Source organism: Melospiza georgiana, chromosome 16, assembly GCF_028018845.1.
Source record: "Melospiza georgiana isolate bMelGeo1 chromosome 16, bMelGeo1.pri, whole genome shotgun sequence".
NCBI lineage: Eukaryota > Metazoa > Chordata > Aves > Passeriformes > Passerellidae > Melospiza > Melospiza georgiana.
The window spans coordinates 7,100,769-7,118,160 of record NC_080445.1 but is presented as its reverse complement, the minus strand read 5'-3'; the positions used below and the strand labels follow the sequence as shown (position 1 = coordinate 7,118,160).

The window sequence follows — 17,392 nt, the reverse complement described above, 5'->3', positions numbered from 1 at the left end:
AAAAGTTGAAGTTGCAATGCACCAAACTGGAGAAAAGCTTCTGGAACATACAAGAAAGAGAATCTGTCTCTGCTGTCCCTGCCCATTTTAGCAGTCTGTCATGAATTCCTTTTTTCCACAAAAAATGTTACCAAGGATGTAAGCTACAAATCATCATGGACTAATCTTTTTATGAAGACTTCTTTTGTTGTTCTGCAGACGTATTGTTCTTTTACAATCATATTAACAGACTAAAAATAACAAGGGCAGTTCTACCAGACTTAAATTACAATTCTGTTTCTTAGGCATTATTATTTTATACTGTGCTGATTGAGATCACAGAAATCTTTTTCTGACCACAGAGGTATAAGGTACCAAATTCATCCTTCCTGTAACTGTACTGAGGTAAGTGGAGTTACATAAGGAATTAATTTGACCTGTCTCCTCCATTTCCTTGGAAAAATTCTTTGTTTTAGCTCTTGCCAAGTTTTCACTTCGACTCTCCCTTGCTTAACATCTTCTTGTGCCTAGAGAAAAGTTTTGCTTTCTTTAAGAGTATAAAGAGAAATACAGCAGGGGAAAGACAATTAAGGTGAGGATCTGCTTTTTAAATTACACTTCAGTTATAGTAAGAAAATGCCAAAACCTTTTTATTTGGAATAGATGTGTATGGGATTATTCTTACATCTGTGAGGATATGAAAGGTATAAAGCAGTACATATAACCATGAGAGGGCAAGGATTTCAGTAATGTTTTTCTGCCTAAGACCCATTTGTTTATTTCTAACTGCAACAGCTGTAATAAACAGGAACCTTTCTTGGCTAGAGACCAAAAGAATTTAAAATATTACACATCACCTTTTAACAAAGAATCATCCCCTTTCCCTAGACTCAACAGGTATATTCAAAAATAACCTATGAGAGAAGCTGAAAGCCTACTCTCAAGAGTATATAACTGCAATTTCATGATGCAATAAATTTAATTTTTGGATGGCAATGTGGCATGAAATTCTTTGTAGAAATTCAACTTGGCAGTACAAAGTTATTTAAAACCCAAAACCCTCAAAAACAAGGACTGGTGAGTGGTTTTCCTCCCAATGGTTTTATGTTAGAGTTGCTATCATCTGTCTTCCTGCTGCCAGTAAAAAGCCACGATAAAGCTTGGTCTAAACTCATAGCTCACTAACTTGAAAGAAATGCAAATACATGTTCACATTTAATCTTGATCAATTTATTTCCATTAGATGATCTGGGATTGCACAGGTGAGATGTAACTAGCATGTAAACCTGAGTATAGGCTCAGTTTGAGAAGGGCTGAGCATGAGGGATCAGAAAGTGAAATTAATGGAGAGTCTGTGGCTCAGGGTAAGGTTATAATTACACAGGGATATTGTCCCCACAGACAAACTTACCATCCAGCAGCCTCCCTTCCTTCTTTCCACACCATCTGTGTGTCCCAGTCTACCAGGGCTGCAGTTGTGCCAATGCAACTGTTTGTGGGTCCAGAGCATGAATTTAATCAATGGAACAATTCTGGTTAAAAATGGTTGGATTAGACAGAACTTTAAAAATCTGGATTGAGTGATTTGATTTACAGCATGGCTTCACAAACAGCTGCACAAACAGCTCAGAGGCCACAATAAGTCAAAATCATTAGTTGCCAGTTCCTGCTCCTGTCTGAATTTATGGTTCCATATTTATTAAACCCAGATTTGTGCTCTGCTGACTAGCCAGCAGCAAGATTTGAGCCAGCTCACGTGGAGATATGCCATTGCATTTCACCCACTGGTGAATCAACACGAGCACCTGGTGTGACCCCTCTAACACAGCGTGTCATGAGCAAGCTCAGCTTGTCACTTGGCTGCCACCTGTGCCAGGGGACACCAGCCCTGGTGCACTGGGACTTGGCTGAGGAGGCTTCTTCAGGCAGGAGAAGGAACTGTGGGGCTCCCATCCATGTGCATGCAGCCAGAGCAGGATTCATGCATGGTCTGCAGCCCAGCTGAGGCTCCCACTGTAGGATGAATCAGGAATTTTCAATTCCCAGGCCTTGCTGAGACTGGAGAGTGGTGTGTGAGAATCCATCTAACCATGCCAAGCTGGAGTCAGCCAGCAGAGGGGAATTCAGACTGTGGCTACTTCTCAGGGTGGGAACAGTCTGGCCTTAATCAGCACACTCTCCTTTGAGAGTTAATTTACATCAAGTTCTTTCAATTTCCTGAGATAGAAAAACCTTCTCCAGCTTCATGCAAAATTCCATTCATGATCTGTTTCAGCCCATGTTCTTTGAATCCAAGTCCTCTTTTTCTGTTATTTTAGGCCCAGCTTTCATGCTAGAAAGCATCCTGCTTGTGTCTAGTACTGTGCATAATTAACACAGGTAGAACAAGTTCTCATGCAAAGTGTATTTCAGATCAGAAGAACTAAAGAGGTGATGGACTTTTGCAATTTTTGATGCATTTTGTTTTCCTCACTGGGACATTCTGGTGTTTTTTCCTCAATGACTCATAAGGGGCCCTATCAGTGTTACACAATGGAAACAACCCCTGCCTTCCAAAACCAGTAATATTTGATGCTAGGGGTAGATAAAGCTCATTTAGAAATCTTAAAAAACCCACAAACCCTCAAATGTGTCAAGAATAGGAATTGAACTGCAAATAAAATTCAGGATATGATTTCAAAGTTAATCTGAGAGAAACCTCTGCCAAATTTTTAGAAGAGACATATCTTTATTCTTGGGGGTTTTGACTATTTTAATGGAACTAGCTTCCTATCCATACAAAAAAGCACCATTCATAAAAGATGTTTGACTTGCTAAGCTTTAGCTTTGATGTTCCCCAAAGCAATATAAAATACCTGCATGTAAAATTTTTTTGGCCTAAATGAAAGGTACAAGCACTTTTAAAACCTTTGAGACAACCAACAAACAGGATTTTCTACAAAAATGTTTTTCCAGCTGAAAAAAATATGATCAGTGTGACAACATAAACATTTTAAGAAACAATACATGGCTAAAACCCATCTGCCAGGCAGAGGAAGTCAAAGAGTTTGCCTGAGGGGTTTAAGAATACCAGATTATTCAAGTACTGATAAATTAAAAAAAAAATACAAAAAAAATAGGGGAAAAAAAGGACAAGCTGATGGTCTAAGACTTTCCTGCATAGAAACTATTAAGCAATGTTTCTTAAAAAATAAAAACTGTTAGATTGTCTATATTTCAAACAAAAGTATTATTTAATACAATGGCTGGGTATCAATGACAGTGATGCTATCAACAAGATGTTGTTTTAGGAAATGAAATGCTTGCACCATTTTCCTAAACATGAGACATCTACGTGAGCAAGCTGCAAAATCAACCAATCAATTCTATATTATAAAACACTGCACAACACCTGCATTGTTTAAGACGTATCTATATTTTTGGTATAGATCTATTTCTCTAAGAATGTATTGTTGAGACTGTACAGATGTTCATGTCTCTAAGATGAACTGTTTTCCTCCAGGGTAACTATCCATCTCACCAGATCTAACAGAAATCACACTCAGCCACACTTGCAAATGAGTGATGTCTTGCCTGCACAAGAAACAGGAATACCTGCACGGAGGTGAGTCTTCCTTCCAACAGTGAGGAGCATTATTCCATCTCCCTGTGGCTGACACTGACATCCACTCTGATGGCCCAACAGTTACTTCATTTCTTTCTGCACTGAGAAAATTCAAAATTTGAATTTTTACACTTGACTACAATGCTACTACGAACATCCTCATAGCTCATGCTTTTGATTAGAAATAAAAACTTTATGAAATCTATAATCGTAAAATTTTTATTTTCATTCACTGCTCTTGGAATCTGGCTCTAACTGAAGCCCACAGGAACGGCTTCATATTTAATGAGCTTTATAGACCACAAAAATGTCATGTAAGGGTTTCAGTTGTCTTCACTGACTCTCTGTATAGGGACAAATGCCATAACAGATGTGCTCCTCAACTCTTAAAATGAAAAATGACATGACAAATTACTTCTTAGTGGAAACTGAATCAGAACAGTTGCTGAACTATCCAAAAAGAGACAGAATAAAAAACAGATAAAGTATATTACCTGAAAAATCAGCAAGTAACCACATTTATCATTGAGGAATCAACCCTGCCAACAGCAGGTTTTGGAGAAAGCCCAATTTTCCACTAAAGACTTTCTATTAGACTATTATTTATATGAATGACAGACTACAAAGTTCTTCCAACACTGAAGGTTAGTCTTGTGGATAGGAAACTGACAAAACATACTGGGGGTAAAAATAGACCTAAGACTATTGAAGATGCTACAAGAAGGAAAAAAACTCAAGCAATCCTGAGAAAACTGTTGATTTGAAGTCTCAACCATATGAAGAAAAGAATTAAAATTGATATATACTTCAAAACAGAACAATGATCAAAATTCCATAAAATAAAGTAGATGCAAAAAAAGTTATTCTCATGAGCAGGAAATAATTTATTGGAGTTTGTACTGGAATTTGCTGAGATTGTTACCTGTACTGCTCCTGGCATCTTTGTTGGTAAGGAACTACCCCATATTTAATGATAGTGGTGCTGCTGTTGGATTGCCAAAATCCAGGGAGGAGTTCTGCTATGGTAGAACTGCCATAGCTACAACTTGGAACTGTGACTGTAATTCTTTACTTGATTTTACACATTTTCAAAAAAATCTACTCCTGACCTAGTTAGGTTTACAGCCAGACATGAGCTTTACTTTACACACAGGAAAATGAGGCAACAGGGTGAAAGGTTTTGTTCTTAAAAGTTTCTGTGGCACCTCTCAGCTACACATTGAACAGCTTTGTCCACCAAAGCACCTTGTACACAGATTTAAGTTTTATGTTTAGAACACTTGTAGGATCAGGCACATGGAGAAAGTAAGTGTACTTATGATACACACAGCATGAATGGAAATATTTTAAGGAATATCTGCCATCCTTTCAAAGACACAAAGGCCTTGGAGAGAACACTATAATTTCACTACTCTTTTGTACTATGTATCATTAATAAGTCATCCTACTAAAGCAGGACTGAAAAGAAGAGATTCTTCCTGAGAAGGTATTAAATGACATATATTCCAGAGTGCCAACACAGTAAGCTATATATTCAGCAAAACACTGAAAATTTCCCTATTCAAGTTACTAATGAAGGTAGAATAAAGAGCATTTTCCATACCTCATGAGTTTGGAATTGGATTTCACCAAGAAGTTTCTATTAAATATTGCAACTGGTCACTTGTAACTAGGACAGACATTTCTCATATCTTCCTTCCATCACAAAACAATTTTTCACTTTGCTATTAATTTGGAGAGTTTTAAAACTAGTTTTGCTGTCATGCAGTCAACAGGAATTTTGCACTGAATGGGTGGGAGGAGGACTGTTCTCCACACTTCACTCTCCCCTGCTAATAGAATGAGTGATAAGCCTTTTGTGTTTTGGAGAAGGAAGGAAAGGAAGGAAAGGAAGGAAAGGAAGGAAAGGAAGGAAAGGAAGGAAAGGAAGGAAGGAAGGAAGGAAGGAAGGAAGGAAGGAAGGCATAAAAATGTATACCTTATATAAAGGTGTAAAACAGCATAAATTAAATGACAGCAAACAATCTGTGATTGATTATAAAATTAGACTTTTTCTCATGAACCAGATTCCCCACTAATGTAAATGAACAGTTTGCTCAGTGTGCAAAAATATTCAGAGCCCACTGTCAGTTCATCTGCACTGACTTATTTTAAACCATCCTTTAATGGCACTTTATAGACATAATTTCAAAATAAATCTCTCACCAAGGTGATGCTTCTGTTTTATGTAATCATATCCTTTTTTATAACTAACTTACTAAACTTGTAACAATATTTAATTTCAAATACGAATGACAATGAGGAGTATTTTAAAGGTTTACGATTTTTAGATGAGGTAAAACACTTTATTACCAGAGCAGCTGTCAGAAGCAAACCTCAGCTCTCAGCAAAATGGGCTGTAATAACCAGCTATTAGCAGCCGTGTCAAGAGGTGAGTGCTCCTGACACAGCTTCCTAGACGGTGCTCTGTCCCATGCCAGCCTACAAAAGGAAAATGAAAAACCCGATATTTTCCTGTTGGCTGACCTTTTCCTCCCACAGTTTCCTTTCTGAATAAAATTTTGACACAAACGGTTTTTAAAAAATAATAAGGGGCAATGCCAAGGAAGGAAGGAAGGAAGGAAGAGTGATGTGTGCCAGTACACTTCAGCTTACCTTTACAGACTTTGGAGGCTGCTCATATCCTGACTCCCATGGTTGGTAACTCACTGAAGATCTTTACTGAAGACTAAAGAAATGGCGCAGATGCTCTGGCTCCTAGGGCAGTAAGCAGGAGAGTCCTTTCTGTTGCCCACACAGACAATGCTCACCAACACAAAACCCCTGCACGGCCCAAGGGGCACAATCCCATTTCTACACCAGGCTCTCCATGACCTCTGTGGCAGGGAAGCACCCAGCTTCGGACACAAGAACAAGGAGCAAGAAACCAGCAGAATATATGCAGAAACATCAGATGTCTCGGGCTCTTTTCCAGAGACTTCAACCCACCTCGTCCCCCTTCACTACAGGGCTTCAGGCCACTCAGCCCTCACCTTCCAGTCTCCTCCCGCTCCCCTTTAGAATTCCCAAAAGAGTCTTTAGACCTCCACAAAAGAGTCAGGGGCTCTGCAGACATTTTCTGGCTCTTGCAGACCCCAAAACACGACCTCGGCCGGCACGAGCCCAGTGACCCGGCCCAGGCTCCTCTCGTTCCCAACCGCCCGGGCGACCCCCGACAGTCCCCGGGCAAGTCGCTTGAGGGGCCTGGGCGCTGCGGGGCCGCGCCGTACGGGACCTGCCAGGGAGGGAACACCGCAAAGGGCAGCCGGGAGACCCCGCTCCGCAGCACAGGTCGGCCGAGGATGAGCAGCGCGGCGCTGGCCGCGACCCTGCGGCGCGGGGGTGGCGGCGGAGGGGCCGGGCGGGGCCGCCTCCCCTCGGCGGGTCACATGAGAGGGGCGGGCGGCTGGGCCGAGGCGGTGGTGGCTGCCGGGGCTGAGGTTGGGTTGGGCGGGGAGGGACCGGGCTGCGGAGCGCAGCAGCAGAGAGCGGCGGCGGTAGTAGCAGCGGAGAAGGAAGAAGAGGAGAAGAAGGAGAAAGAGAAGGGGCAGGAGCGGCTGCGAGGCGCCGAGCGAGTGGAACGAGCCCCGGGCCTCTCTGAGCCGCGGCCGCCGCGGAGCGCTCTGCCCGCGGTCCCAACATGGACGAAGAGGGTGGCGGAGGTGGCGGCGGTGAGTGCGGGGCTCGTGCCTGGGGAGCGCGGCGCTGCGGGCGGCAGGACGGCAGGAGCCTCTGGGAGCTGCTGCGGCCGCGGCCCCTGCCGCCGGTGCTGCCCCGTCCCGCCCGGCGCCCCCGAGCCGAGCCGCTGTGTCGGCGCTACCGAGCAGTGCCCAGGCGGGCGGGCAGGCGGGCGGGCGGGGGTCGGGCCACAATGGGGGCTCTGTGTCCCGCGGCCGGGCAGGGTCTGGCGGGGGCGCGGCGGGTCCGGGGGCGGCAGGGCAGGGCAGGCGGGTCCCGGCCCCGCCGCCGTGACAGCCCCGCGCTCGCTGCTGCAGCTGCTCCTCTGCTGAGAGAGGGGAAGGGGCGAAATATGAAAAAGTCCGCGTCTGGTGGTGTAGGAGTGGAGAAAAGACTAATTGAGCTCTGCGAGGGCTCTGTTTGTGTGTGTCATCTTAATGGAGGCTCGGTGATAATCACGGGGTGGTTCAGCCAGTTTAAACAAGGTGAACTGTTTCCAAAGGCAGCGGCGTTAACCTTGCTAGATACTACTTTTAGAAAATCCGGACTCGCATGTTGGGGAAGCTTTTATTTGTATTTTTTTATCTTTCGGCGACCGGCTTGAGCGCTGCCCCAGTTTAATGCACTGCAGACGTGCCACACGCTTCCCTCCTTTAATTTATAATGTGTTTTGTGAGTGCGTGTGTAAAGCTGCTGCCTGAAATAACCAGTTCTTGTGTATCATCAGCGATAATGGTGGCTGAGCAGGAGCTGATCCTGCCCTGGGGCAGAGGGATCGCCTGTGCATGGCCTGCCCTGTATTCAGTGTGTCTGTGCCCGTCTGTGCCGTGGTGGTGCGATGAGGGTTTATCTTAAACCAGATGCTAAACAGGCGGCCTTTGAATGCATTGGCTGATCTCTAAATAGGTAAAGTAAGGGCTAAGCATTGTATGATTAATAGTTGTGTGCTACTTGCTAATTCTAAATATAATTACCCAGAACTCGGAAATCAAGAGGGTGTGGTGTTTGTTTTGACAACTTGAAAAAATAATGCTGTGATGAATCAGAAAAATAATTCTTCAAGCAGTGGGTTGGTAATGTGGCCATTTCTCAGCAGGCATTTCTGCTTTTTTTGACAGCGATAGACTTAACTCTTAAAAAAAAAATCTGAAAAAGGAAAGACAAAGCAAGACAGTCCTGAAAAGTTATTATTCAAAGCAGTTGAAGACTGTAATTGTAAAGAGCAGAAAGCTCATTTAACTCAAAATATGTTATTTTCACAGTATTATGGACTTGCATCTGTAGTTAAGGGAAATGAACATGCTTGTTATTTGCACTAAGCCTGTGTAATATAGTACTTAATAACGTAGAAATCGTAAACTAGAAAGTGGACATATTGCTGAATTAATCTTCCATAAGATGTTAAGCATTTCAAAGTTGGATTTGCATAGGAGGGCAAATACTCAGGACCTGGGGATGACACAGTCTGCATTTAGCTAAATGCTGATTCTATATGTGAAGCCTGATTTGTACCTCTAGCATGCAAGTGAAGCTAATATCACTTTAATAAACACGTTTTTTTTGGGCAAACTACAGTATAGTGTATTGTTGTAAAACAATCACCGCCAAGTTGATTGGAATTTTGTTTTGCAATTGGTGTATGTGTACATTTTACTCTGACTTCTTGAATAGAGACCCAGTCTCGCTTTTTCTTAGGGATTGCTGTCAGTTTGGGACACCAGGATGAGTTAGGTCGCTTCTAGCTAATGAATTGGCAAGTTGTTATTTTGTTTGGGGTTTTTTCCCCTTTTTTTTTTTCTTTAATGACAGGAGGCGTGTGGATTTGACAGCCTGTTTTAAAACTCTTTATTGCTGTTGAGTAATGAGACTTGTGATACCTGAGCAATGAGACTCCCTTTGGAGCCTGACCAGGGCAGCCCAGTGTTTTGAACTTCTGCAGGATACTCTAAATCCTCATAAAATTGACATTATTGAATGGGAAACTCTTTACAGCTAAGCTTATCACTCTGCACAGGTACTTTAGGAAGTATGCAAAATTATTTAAGGGCTACGCAGAGTCACCCTAATTAGAGACTCGAACTAGATAAGCATGTAAATATCTAGGACATTAAAGTGTGATTCAGAAGGTAAGCTGCTATTCCCAGTTCAGCTCTGCCTGCTGCGCTGCTCATCAGTTTGATTTGCATCCTATGCTTCAGTTCTCTTATTTGTCAAATGGGGTCAGTTGTTCTACCACCTCTGATAAAAACTGTGAATGAAAACAGAGCTGTGTAAAGTCAGAATTTATTATTTTAGAAGCACTCGATGGAAGAGAAATGCTAATTAAGGGGATTGTTCTCAGTACCTCCTTTTCTTTTGTATGTGGAGCCCTGAACAGGGCCGTGCATTTATGTTATACAATCCACTTCCACACAAGCCTCCCATTGATTTCAGCAGAGCCTCTGTGCATGGATTATTGATGCGATATGATCCGAGTCAGTTGGTGTTTGGCTCAACTAGCTTTTGTGTCCCGATTAAAATATCTCTGTGGTTTGCTTAGTGAAGGAAAGTTCTCCTCCTCCCTCTCCCCACTTGGTTTAAAACTGCATTTTGTGTGCTTTGAGTGGCTTTTCTCACAGGCTCCCAGTCAGGTGGTGGCGGTGCCAGTGCCGGACCCTCGCCTTCAATGGTGCTCTTGGTGTGGTCACACAGTGAGCGAGTGATCCTCTGGGAAAGGTCAAAGTGGATAAACAGTCAGTGCTGCAGGCACAGCACAGAGCTCCTGTTTGTTTTCTGAATTTGACTCTAGTCAGCGAGCAGCTCTTCAGTGCCCCCAGTTCAATTCTGTGCCATTGCCCTGGAAAAAGGCTGCAAGGTTGGGTATTTACCAGCTTCTGTGTGTTTGTTTTACACTGTCTCTACAAAGAGCCCTAAACACACATGCCAGAAGGTTGAAGTCCTGCTTCTACTTGACAAATAAACCAAATTGTAGCACTAATTACGGCATTGAGGTTTCCCTACTGTTCCCCAAACTCTGTGCTTTGTTTCTGAATGTCGGAGCTCTTCTGGGATAGAGCAGTTGGGTTGCCAAGCTCTGTTAGCTGCTGGCTGTGTTTGCCAGCAGTGGTGCCAGGTAGCACGTTGGGTCTGTGATGAGCACAGAATGCAGACAGTCCTTCATTAGGAGAGGCACCAAGAGACCAGATCGTCGCACAGGGGACTCGGGAGAGTGGATTTGCTGCCAAACCAGACCTATTGGATGACTTCTGTTCTTCTGCAAGGCAAAACAGTTACGTACTTATAGGCAAAAGCTGTTAAATGTAACAAATGACCCAGATTTTTCTTAGAAAAAAGTATTAAAATTGATTAAAAAGATATATTCATATGAGCAGCCTCATCTCTTCTTTCCACATTGTAATCCCTTTCATAGGTAAACCTTAAAGATACCACAAGCCATGAGGCCTCCTCAGGGTTATAGACATTTGCTTTGCATTTAAGACTAATTCTGCATGTTTTCTTATGAGTTTCTTTCATTATAAACAAATGTGGTTTAGTGCAGAAGAACGTTAAGTATGTTTCACTCCCCACTCGTCAAAGTGGATAACTTGTACCAGTAGTTTTAAATAAGAATTGTCCCAAAAGTCCTTCAGAGAGGGCTTGTCCTTTTAGATTGCACTTTGGGGAAATCCTAAGATTATAAAAATGCACCTGAGTATTGAATTGACCACTCACCTTGCTTCTAGGGAGGGAAAAAGAGCAGATACACAGATAGTCTGTTTATATAATTTAGTTTTTTGTGTTCTTTTGCCAGCCAGCAGAGCTGCATGCTAAGTCTCTTGTTTGCTAAATAGATATTTCTTCATGCTAAACTAATCTCATATTTCTTAGGATTACCTGTCAGCTCAGTAGGATCTTAATTTTTAGCCCAAAACCATTTAATCTGTTATCACTGCAGTAAAAAATGTCACAATAAAGTATTTTCAATTATGTTGTACACATTAGTTATTTTTGGTGGTAGCAGAAAATGTGCTTGTTAATTGCAGTAACTTGTTAATTTTTTCTTAGCCTGATGTTTGATATTTTTAGCTGTGACTTGGAAGAAAATGTGAAATTTTTGCTGATAGAGTTCCCAGAGGTGGTTGGTTGCCAAACTTGATGCATTGTTATATAACAGTATTTGGTGACATGCTCAGCAATGTAAGCATGCCTTGGATTTAGGGGAGCAGTGTGCCTGTAGCAGCATCTGTCTGTGCTGCTGCAGCTGGGAAGGAAAGCTGGAGGATTTACAGGAGGAGCTGAGTGTGTTTTGCAGAACAAGGGCTGGGAATCACAGTAACAGCCACATGAAAGTGGGCTCCCCATGGGCACTGTTACCAAATGGATCTTGCAATCTTTTAATATCACTGGAGTTCCAAGAGCTTTCACCAATTGAAGGGATGCAGAAGGTGAGACAGCACAGTGATTTTCAGGATATATCCTGCAGTTCACATCAATTTTTTCAATCCCATCATATTTATTGCTTCCCCTTCTTTGTTTTTAGGATTTTGAATGCTTTTTCAAGGGAAAATGAAAAAAAAATGCTTTCCTCCATTTTCTTCCTTGTACAAGGGTGTGTGGTGATAGGACAAGGGGTGATGGCTTTATACTGAAAGAAGGTGGATTTAGATTAAATTTTAAGAAGAGATTCTTCATTATGAGTGTGGTGAGACACTGGCACAGATTTCCTAGAGAAGCTGAGGCTGTCCCATCCCTGGCAGTGTCCAAGGCCAGGTTGGGCAGGGTTTGGAGTAACCTGGGATCATGGAAGGTGTCCCTGGCCATGGCAGGGGAGTAGAATGAAAAAGAGCTTTCAGGTCCCTTTCAACCCAAACCATTCTGTGATTCTGCTTGCCATCTTTTTGTCCTGTAAGTCTCTTTTCCTAGTCCAATAAAGGTTTGAAAAGCTTTAAAATGTTTCACTTAAACTGTAGCTCCATCCTACCTGCTGCAGTCTTTTGCCCTGTTCTTTTCCCTCCCAATGCAAAAATGGTTTATTCTGATTGTTTAGACTCCCCATCTTTGTCTCCGAGGCCAACATTTGCACTATCACTCATCTCTTTTCCTTGTTGGAAGTCATTGAATGAGCTGTTTGCAGTCACACTGAATTCAGACTATCTCCTAGGGGTTTATCCTAGGTCCTTTCCACACTTGTCCTGACCCCTTGTACTCAGTACATTCCCTTCCTCCTCTTTGTACTGCCAGCTGCTTCTAGTACTGTTTACTATATTTTTCTTTTTGAAATCTTGGTTTGTTTTTTTTTTTTCTCCACTTCTTTGAAGAAGTTCTCTCCTCCTCCTGCTGTCTTACTTGCTTTTTCATTTGGAAGATGATCTTTCTACTTCCATCTTTTTTGGTGAAGATTTGCAGGACCCTGTGCTTGCTTTATCACTCTTCCTCTCTACATCTTGTTTCTGGATAACCAAATTTGCAAATAAGAGTGGAACTATAGTATTTAAACTGGTGACTCACAGCACATACTCTGTGTGCTCTGGATCCACTACCATCTGTCCCAGCTAAAATGTTGGCTTGTTTGACATCTTAACATTGCGTAATTGTCATCTTAAGCTTAATGAGTCTGAAACAGCTCTTAATGTTGTTTCCACCCACTTCCTCTTTTTGATGTCTTTGGACACATGCTGGCATCCCCAGTGGTTATTGACAAGTAAATAGTGAGATGTTGTCATTTATTGCTTCGTAAAAAATAGTCTGTAGAGAAGATGTGGTAAAAATGGCAGTGAAAGGGCAATGGAAGAATATTGACATAATTACAAAACAAGATATGTTCTCCTATGCAACGTTAATTTTCTCGTTTGAATGCACAAATAGATTTAATCTGGTTATGGGATCACAGTTTCTGTAGACTTCTACATGGGACCAGCCAGCACACAGGTTAGCATTCTGTGGCAGTTTCCTTCTTTTTAAAGTAATGTCATATTTAATGATTTCTTGTTCACTTTGTCTCCCTGCAGTTCACGAGTACTTAAGCATGTACGAAAGAATTGCACTAATTTTAGTGAGGAGCTTGGACCTAATGACCATGTGCTTCATTCACAGAGGATAAAAATAAATCCCTAGCAGCTGGATTGTTAGGAAAACCTGTCAGAGTATAGAACTGTGAGGCAGGGATCCCAGGGAAGTGAAGAACACGTGGTGTTTTACTTTGTTTTATAAAAGCAAAAGAGAAGTTGTGTGACCAGATGTGCTGTTGGCATTTCTGACTTCTTCACTGTGTGTTCTTTTAGAGCAACATATTGTACAGGAAAGGTGTATAAATGAGTTAGTAAGGGTCTATTTATTTATGCTATTTGTATAATTTTAACATCTAGCAAATGGGTTTTAATTGCATATGACTTCCTTCTTTTAATTTCAGCAACTTCATGGGAAAACTTAGTATTGCAAATTTTTTTGGACAGCAGTGTTTCCTCTTAGTGGGATAGACGTACAAAATCTGGTAGAAAACCATGTGTTCTGTGGTCCTCTGAGATTTGCCTGAAGAAGGAAGTGGCTTGACCTATTTGGTTGCTATGAAGTAAAAACATTCTTGTTCTCTCTTCCTTTTTTTTTTTTTTTGGTGAACATCTGTGTCACATTTATTTCATTACTTTCTGAGGTTCTTTAAGCACATTATTTGTTAATACAAAGGTTTATTTAAGGAAAATAAAGTGATACATAGCTGCTCCACAATTTCATTCAATTTCTGATACGTGCTTTTACATAGGTATGATATAAGTGGGTAGGTTTTCCAGTCAAAGTTGACATGTTGAAAGGCAAACACTAATGTTATCTAGTATTTCTTAGGGGAAAAAATGTGTTTGACAAATTCAGTAGGATCCCATGGAGTTAACAGGAAATGTTGCATGCTGGAACCTTGGGAAATAAATCTAAATCATAATCTCATCTAGGATTTGAAGGTGTTTTGATTTAATTTTTCAACAGCTTGGCATTCTTAGTGTGGTTTTAGTGATTAGCCTCATTTTCAGGTGTTTATTATAGAAAAGTTGTCTTATACCAGTTGTATAGAAGAACTGAAACTGATTCTGTTACTTAGCAGCATAATGGAAATTGTCCCAGTGAGGATATCTTTTGTTGATTTTACTAACAATTCTTCTCAATTTCATAAGAAAATTCTTCAACAAGAATCTAAGATTGGTCCATTTGTGAAAGTTGAATCTGAATTCAGATCTAGCTTTTGCTGTCATGCCCTAGGGGTTGGTTGGATTTTTTAATGTAAGTTCTTAATAAAAAAGGAGAAACCAGTGTTGATTTTTTAAATGAAATATGTTGAGTGTCTTAAGGAAACAAAAAAACTGTGTGAAAATTCTGAAGTGTGAGTCTGGTGATCTCAGGGTATGGAAGAAGCTGACAGTTACTGTGGGAATTAGTTTTGGTGGCTCTTCTATCCAGCTGCTAGTTCTCACACAGCTTGTAGGAACATCATCTGCTTAGGCAAATGAGATGGAAATTGAGTGCTGTGCAAGGTGTACTTTGGCAGAAGGAGCTGATGGGTAGGAAAAGAAATGTGGCCAATGTCTCTTGTGCTCACTCTTGTTCTCACACACATGCATGCACAAAAAAAGACTGAAAAAATTAGCATATGCAAGTAAGGGAGCTGCCTCACACTGTTTTCTTTAAGAAGAACTGTGAGATGTAATCTCTTAATGAGTCACCTCTAAGGTTTTTATACAACTGCCTCATTAGTGTAACTTCTAGAATGCAGATTTTAATTTTTTTTTTGTTTTAATATCTGATTCATGTTGCAAAATACTATTGATGCTGTTTTCTTGTTGAATTCCAAGTATTCAAGAGTCTATTTGCTGTTACATTTTTGCTTTCATGTACTGTAGATATCATGTTCCTTAATAAGGTCCTTGTTTAGCTCTCAATCAGTGTTGTCTGTAGAGTCAAATTCTGACATAAACAAATCCCATTGCCTCACTTACCAGGGAGGGGGAATTCTCAAAAGGGGTATTTGTAGTTGCATTAGTTACTAAAATATAAGGAATTATGGTTGCTTGAGGCAGTGTTTCTTATATTCAGCAGTCAGATTCCAAGTAAGTTTTTTTCTTTTTTGTGTTTCTTACTCAAGTAAGTTTGTCCTAATGAACTTCCTGCCCAGTCATTCTGTTGCACCGAGGAGGAATTTTCCCACCAGGCCCTGTACTCTGAGTACAGCTTCCACCACTTGCAAATGAAATTTCTGAATTTGTGAAGCCTCTGCATATTTTTGTTCTGCTATTGTAGCTGCCCAGCCAGGGGATGTGGAGGAACGTTGTTTTCCCAGGAAGTTGAGGTTAAACCACAGTGGCTGTAAGAGGAGATGGTGGCTCTGTTAAGCAGAAACTCCGTTCCTGGAGAAGAACTTTGCAAGTCCTATACATTCATTCTGTGACCATGAACTCCTCGTGTGTACAGTACAGGGCTGGGTCCTGCCCAGGACCATTCTCAGTGTTTCTGGAGAGACCAGGAGGAGCTGGGCCCTCTCTTGTGTGTGCAGTGCTCCTGTGTGCAAACCCTGCCTGCTGGTGGGCCATTGTAGCACATCTGTGAATAGACCTCTGGGCTTCACTGTACGAAGTCTCACAGTGCTTTGTGGTTCCCCCTTTACATTTTTCATATTTTTGGTTCCATTTTAAAATGTTTTTTCTTTTAACTGAAAGGGTTCTGCTTGGTACCCACCCAAAACAAGCACTTTGTTTGCCTTCAAGAGCCTTTATTGGGTTGAAATAATCCTTCCTATAATCTTATATTTTGTAAACCCGGTATATACTAATTGGGGAAAACTCACTTTACATTTGGTATCTGTCGTAAATACATAAATGAGTGGTCCTTATTATGGAAGTATATGCTCACAGACTCAAAAGCAACTGTGTTACTTTACTTTTTATTTTACTTCCTCTTCTGCTATTCTGTTTTGACCTGCTATACCCTTTTAGTCATTAAAATTATCATATCATGTAGTAGCAGCATTTTAAAGCAGCATCCAACTTTCATCTGGGGACAGGGAGAGTATCTCGTGCTCGTGTTCCCACCATCTCTTATCAGTGGTGCTGCTGTCATCCCTGATTTGCAGTTTGCAGATGAACCATTTTGTAAGTGGAAGTTGATACTGGTAGCCAAGGCTAGTCAAAGTTTAGGGAATTGGCTCCTATGTCTAGGAACACATTTGCAGTCATAGAAGGGAGAGATAAAAAGTTCCAGGTATATGGGAGTAGTTTATTCTTTGTGTAGATGTTGCTGATTAATTCGGTAATCTCAGAATTGTGGGAATCTCTGGCTGAGTCTGAAGCCTGTGTTCTGTGTATTGTGTGTGATCAGCCTTTCCAGGCAGCTGACATTTCAGTTTGCTGTACATGTTTTAGCAAGCATAGATGAATGGAGCATATGGATTTGATTATTTTTTTGGCTATAGGAAGTGGATTTTTGTGCATTAAATATAGTAACTTTCTTTTTTTAAATATCTGAGCGGAAACTTCCCCACTCCCAGTGATTTTTTTTTTGAAGAATACATGTAACTTTCTTCACTCTCATTTTGTGCAATGTAAGCTGGAAAGACTGCAGTGTTTTCAGTCTTGGTCTTGTACCAATAAATGACATAGTATCACATGAATGTTTTAAAAGATTAGGTGATATTTTATAAGAGCAAGCATAAAAAAAAGACTGGTTCAAGTCTTTCCGCTGTGAATTCACTGATACTCACAGTAAAGAGAATATGCATTATGGTATTGTTTCTATTTGTCTAAAAACTTATTTATTTTCCTTTTGTATCTTCTACCTGAGTAAGTAAGCTTAGAAAAGTAACATGTTATGAAGGGGAAAGGTTGGGTGAAATTGGTAATCCAAATTAAATACAAATAATACTCTCAAGTTTATAGAGCCTGTGGGTGGGTGGACTTGGCAGATCAATCCGTTGTGGTATGTTAGACTTGAAAGAGCATATGGAGATGATTATTTTCTGGCATTTCGTAGTAAAAGTTTTTGAAGAAGGAAGTTTTAATTTATTTTAATTTTTTTTTTTTTTTTAGAAATGAGGTAAAAATAGGAAGAATAACACCTTTCACATTGAGTAGTAAAGTA

General features: G+C 41.0%; 1 protein-coding gene across 1 annotated transcript in view; it reads left to right on the top strand.

Moving 5' to 3' along the window:
* Positions 1-7,094: 7,094 nt before the first annotated feature.
* Positions 7,095-17,392, top strand: part of CYTH3 (cytohesin 3) — a 48,613-nt gene continuing 38,315 nt past the window's right edge. The window contains exon 1 of the mRNA XM_058035452.1: positions 7,095-7,293. Within this exon, the coding sequence (XP_057891435.1) occupies positions 7,263-7,293 (31 nt within the window). The 5' untranslated portion in view covers positions 7,095-7,262. The remainder of the gene's footprint in view (positions 7,294-17,392) is intronic.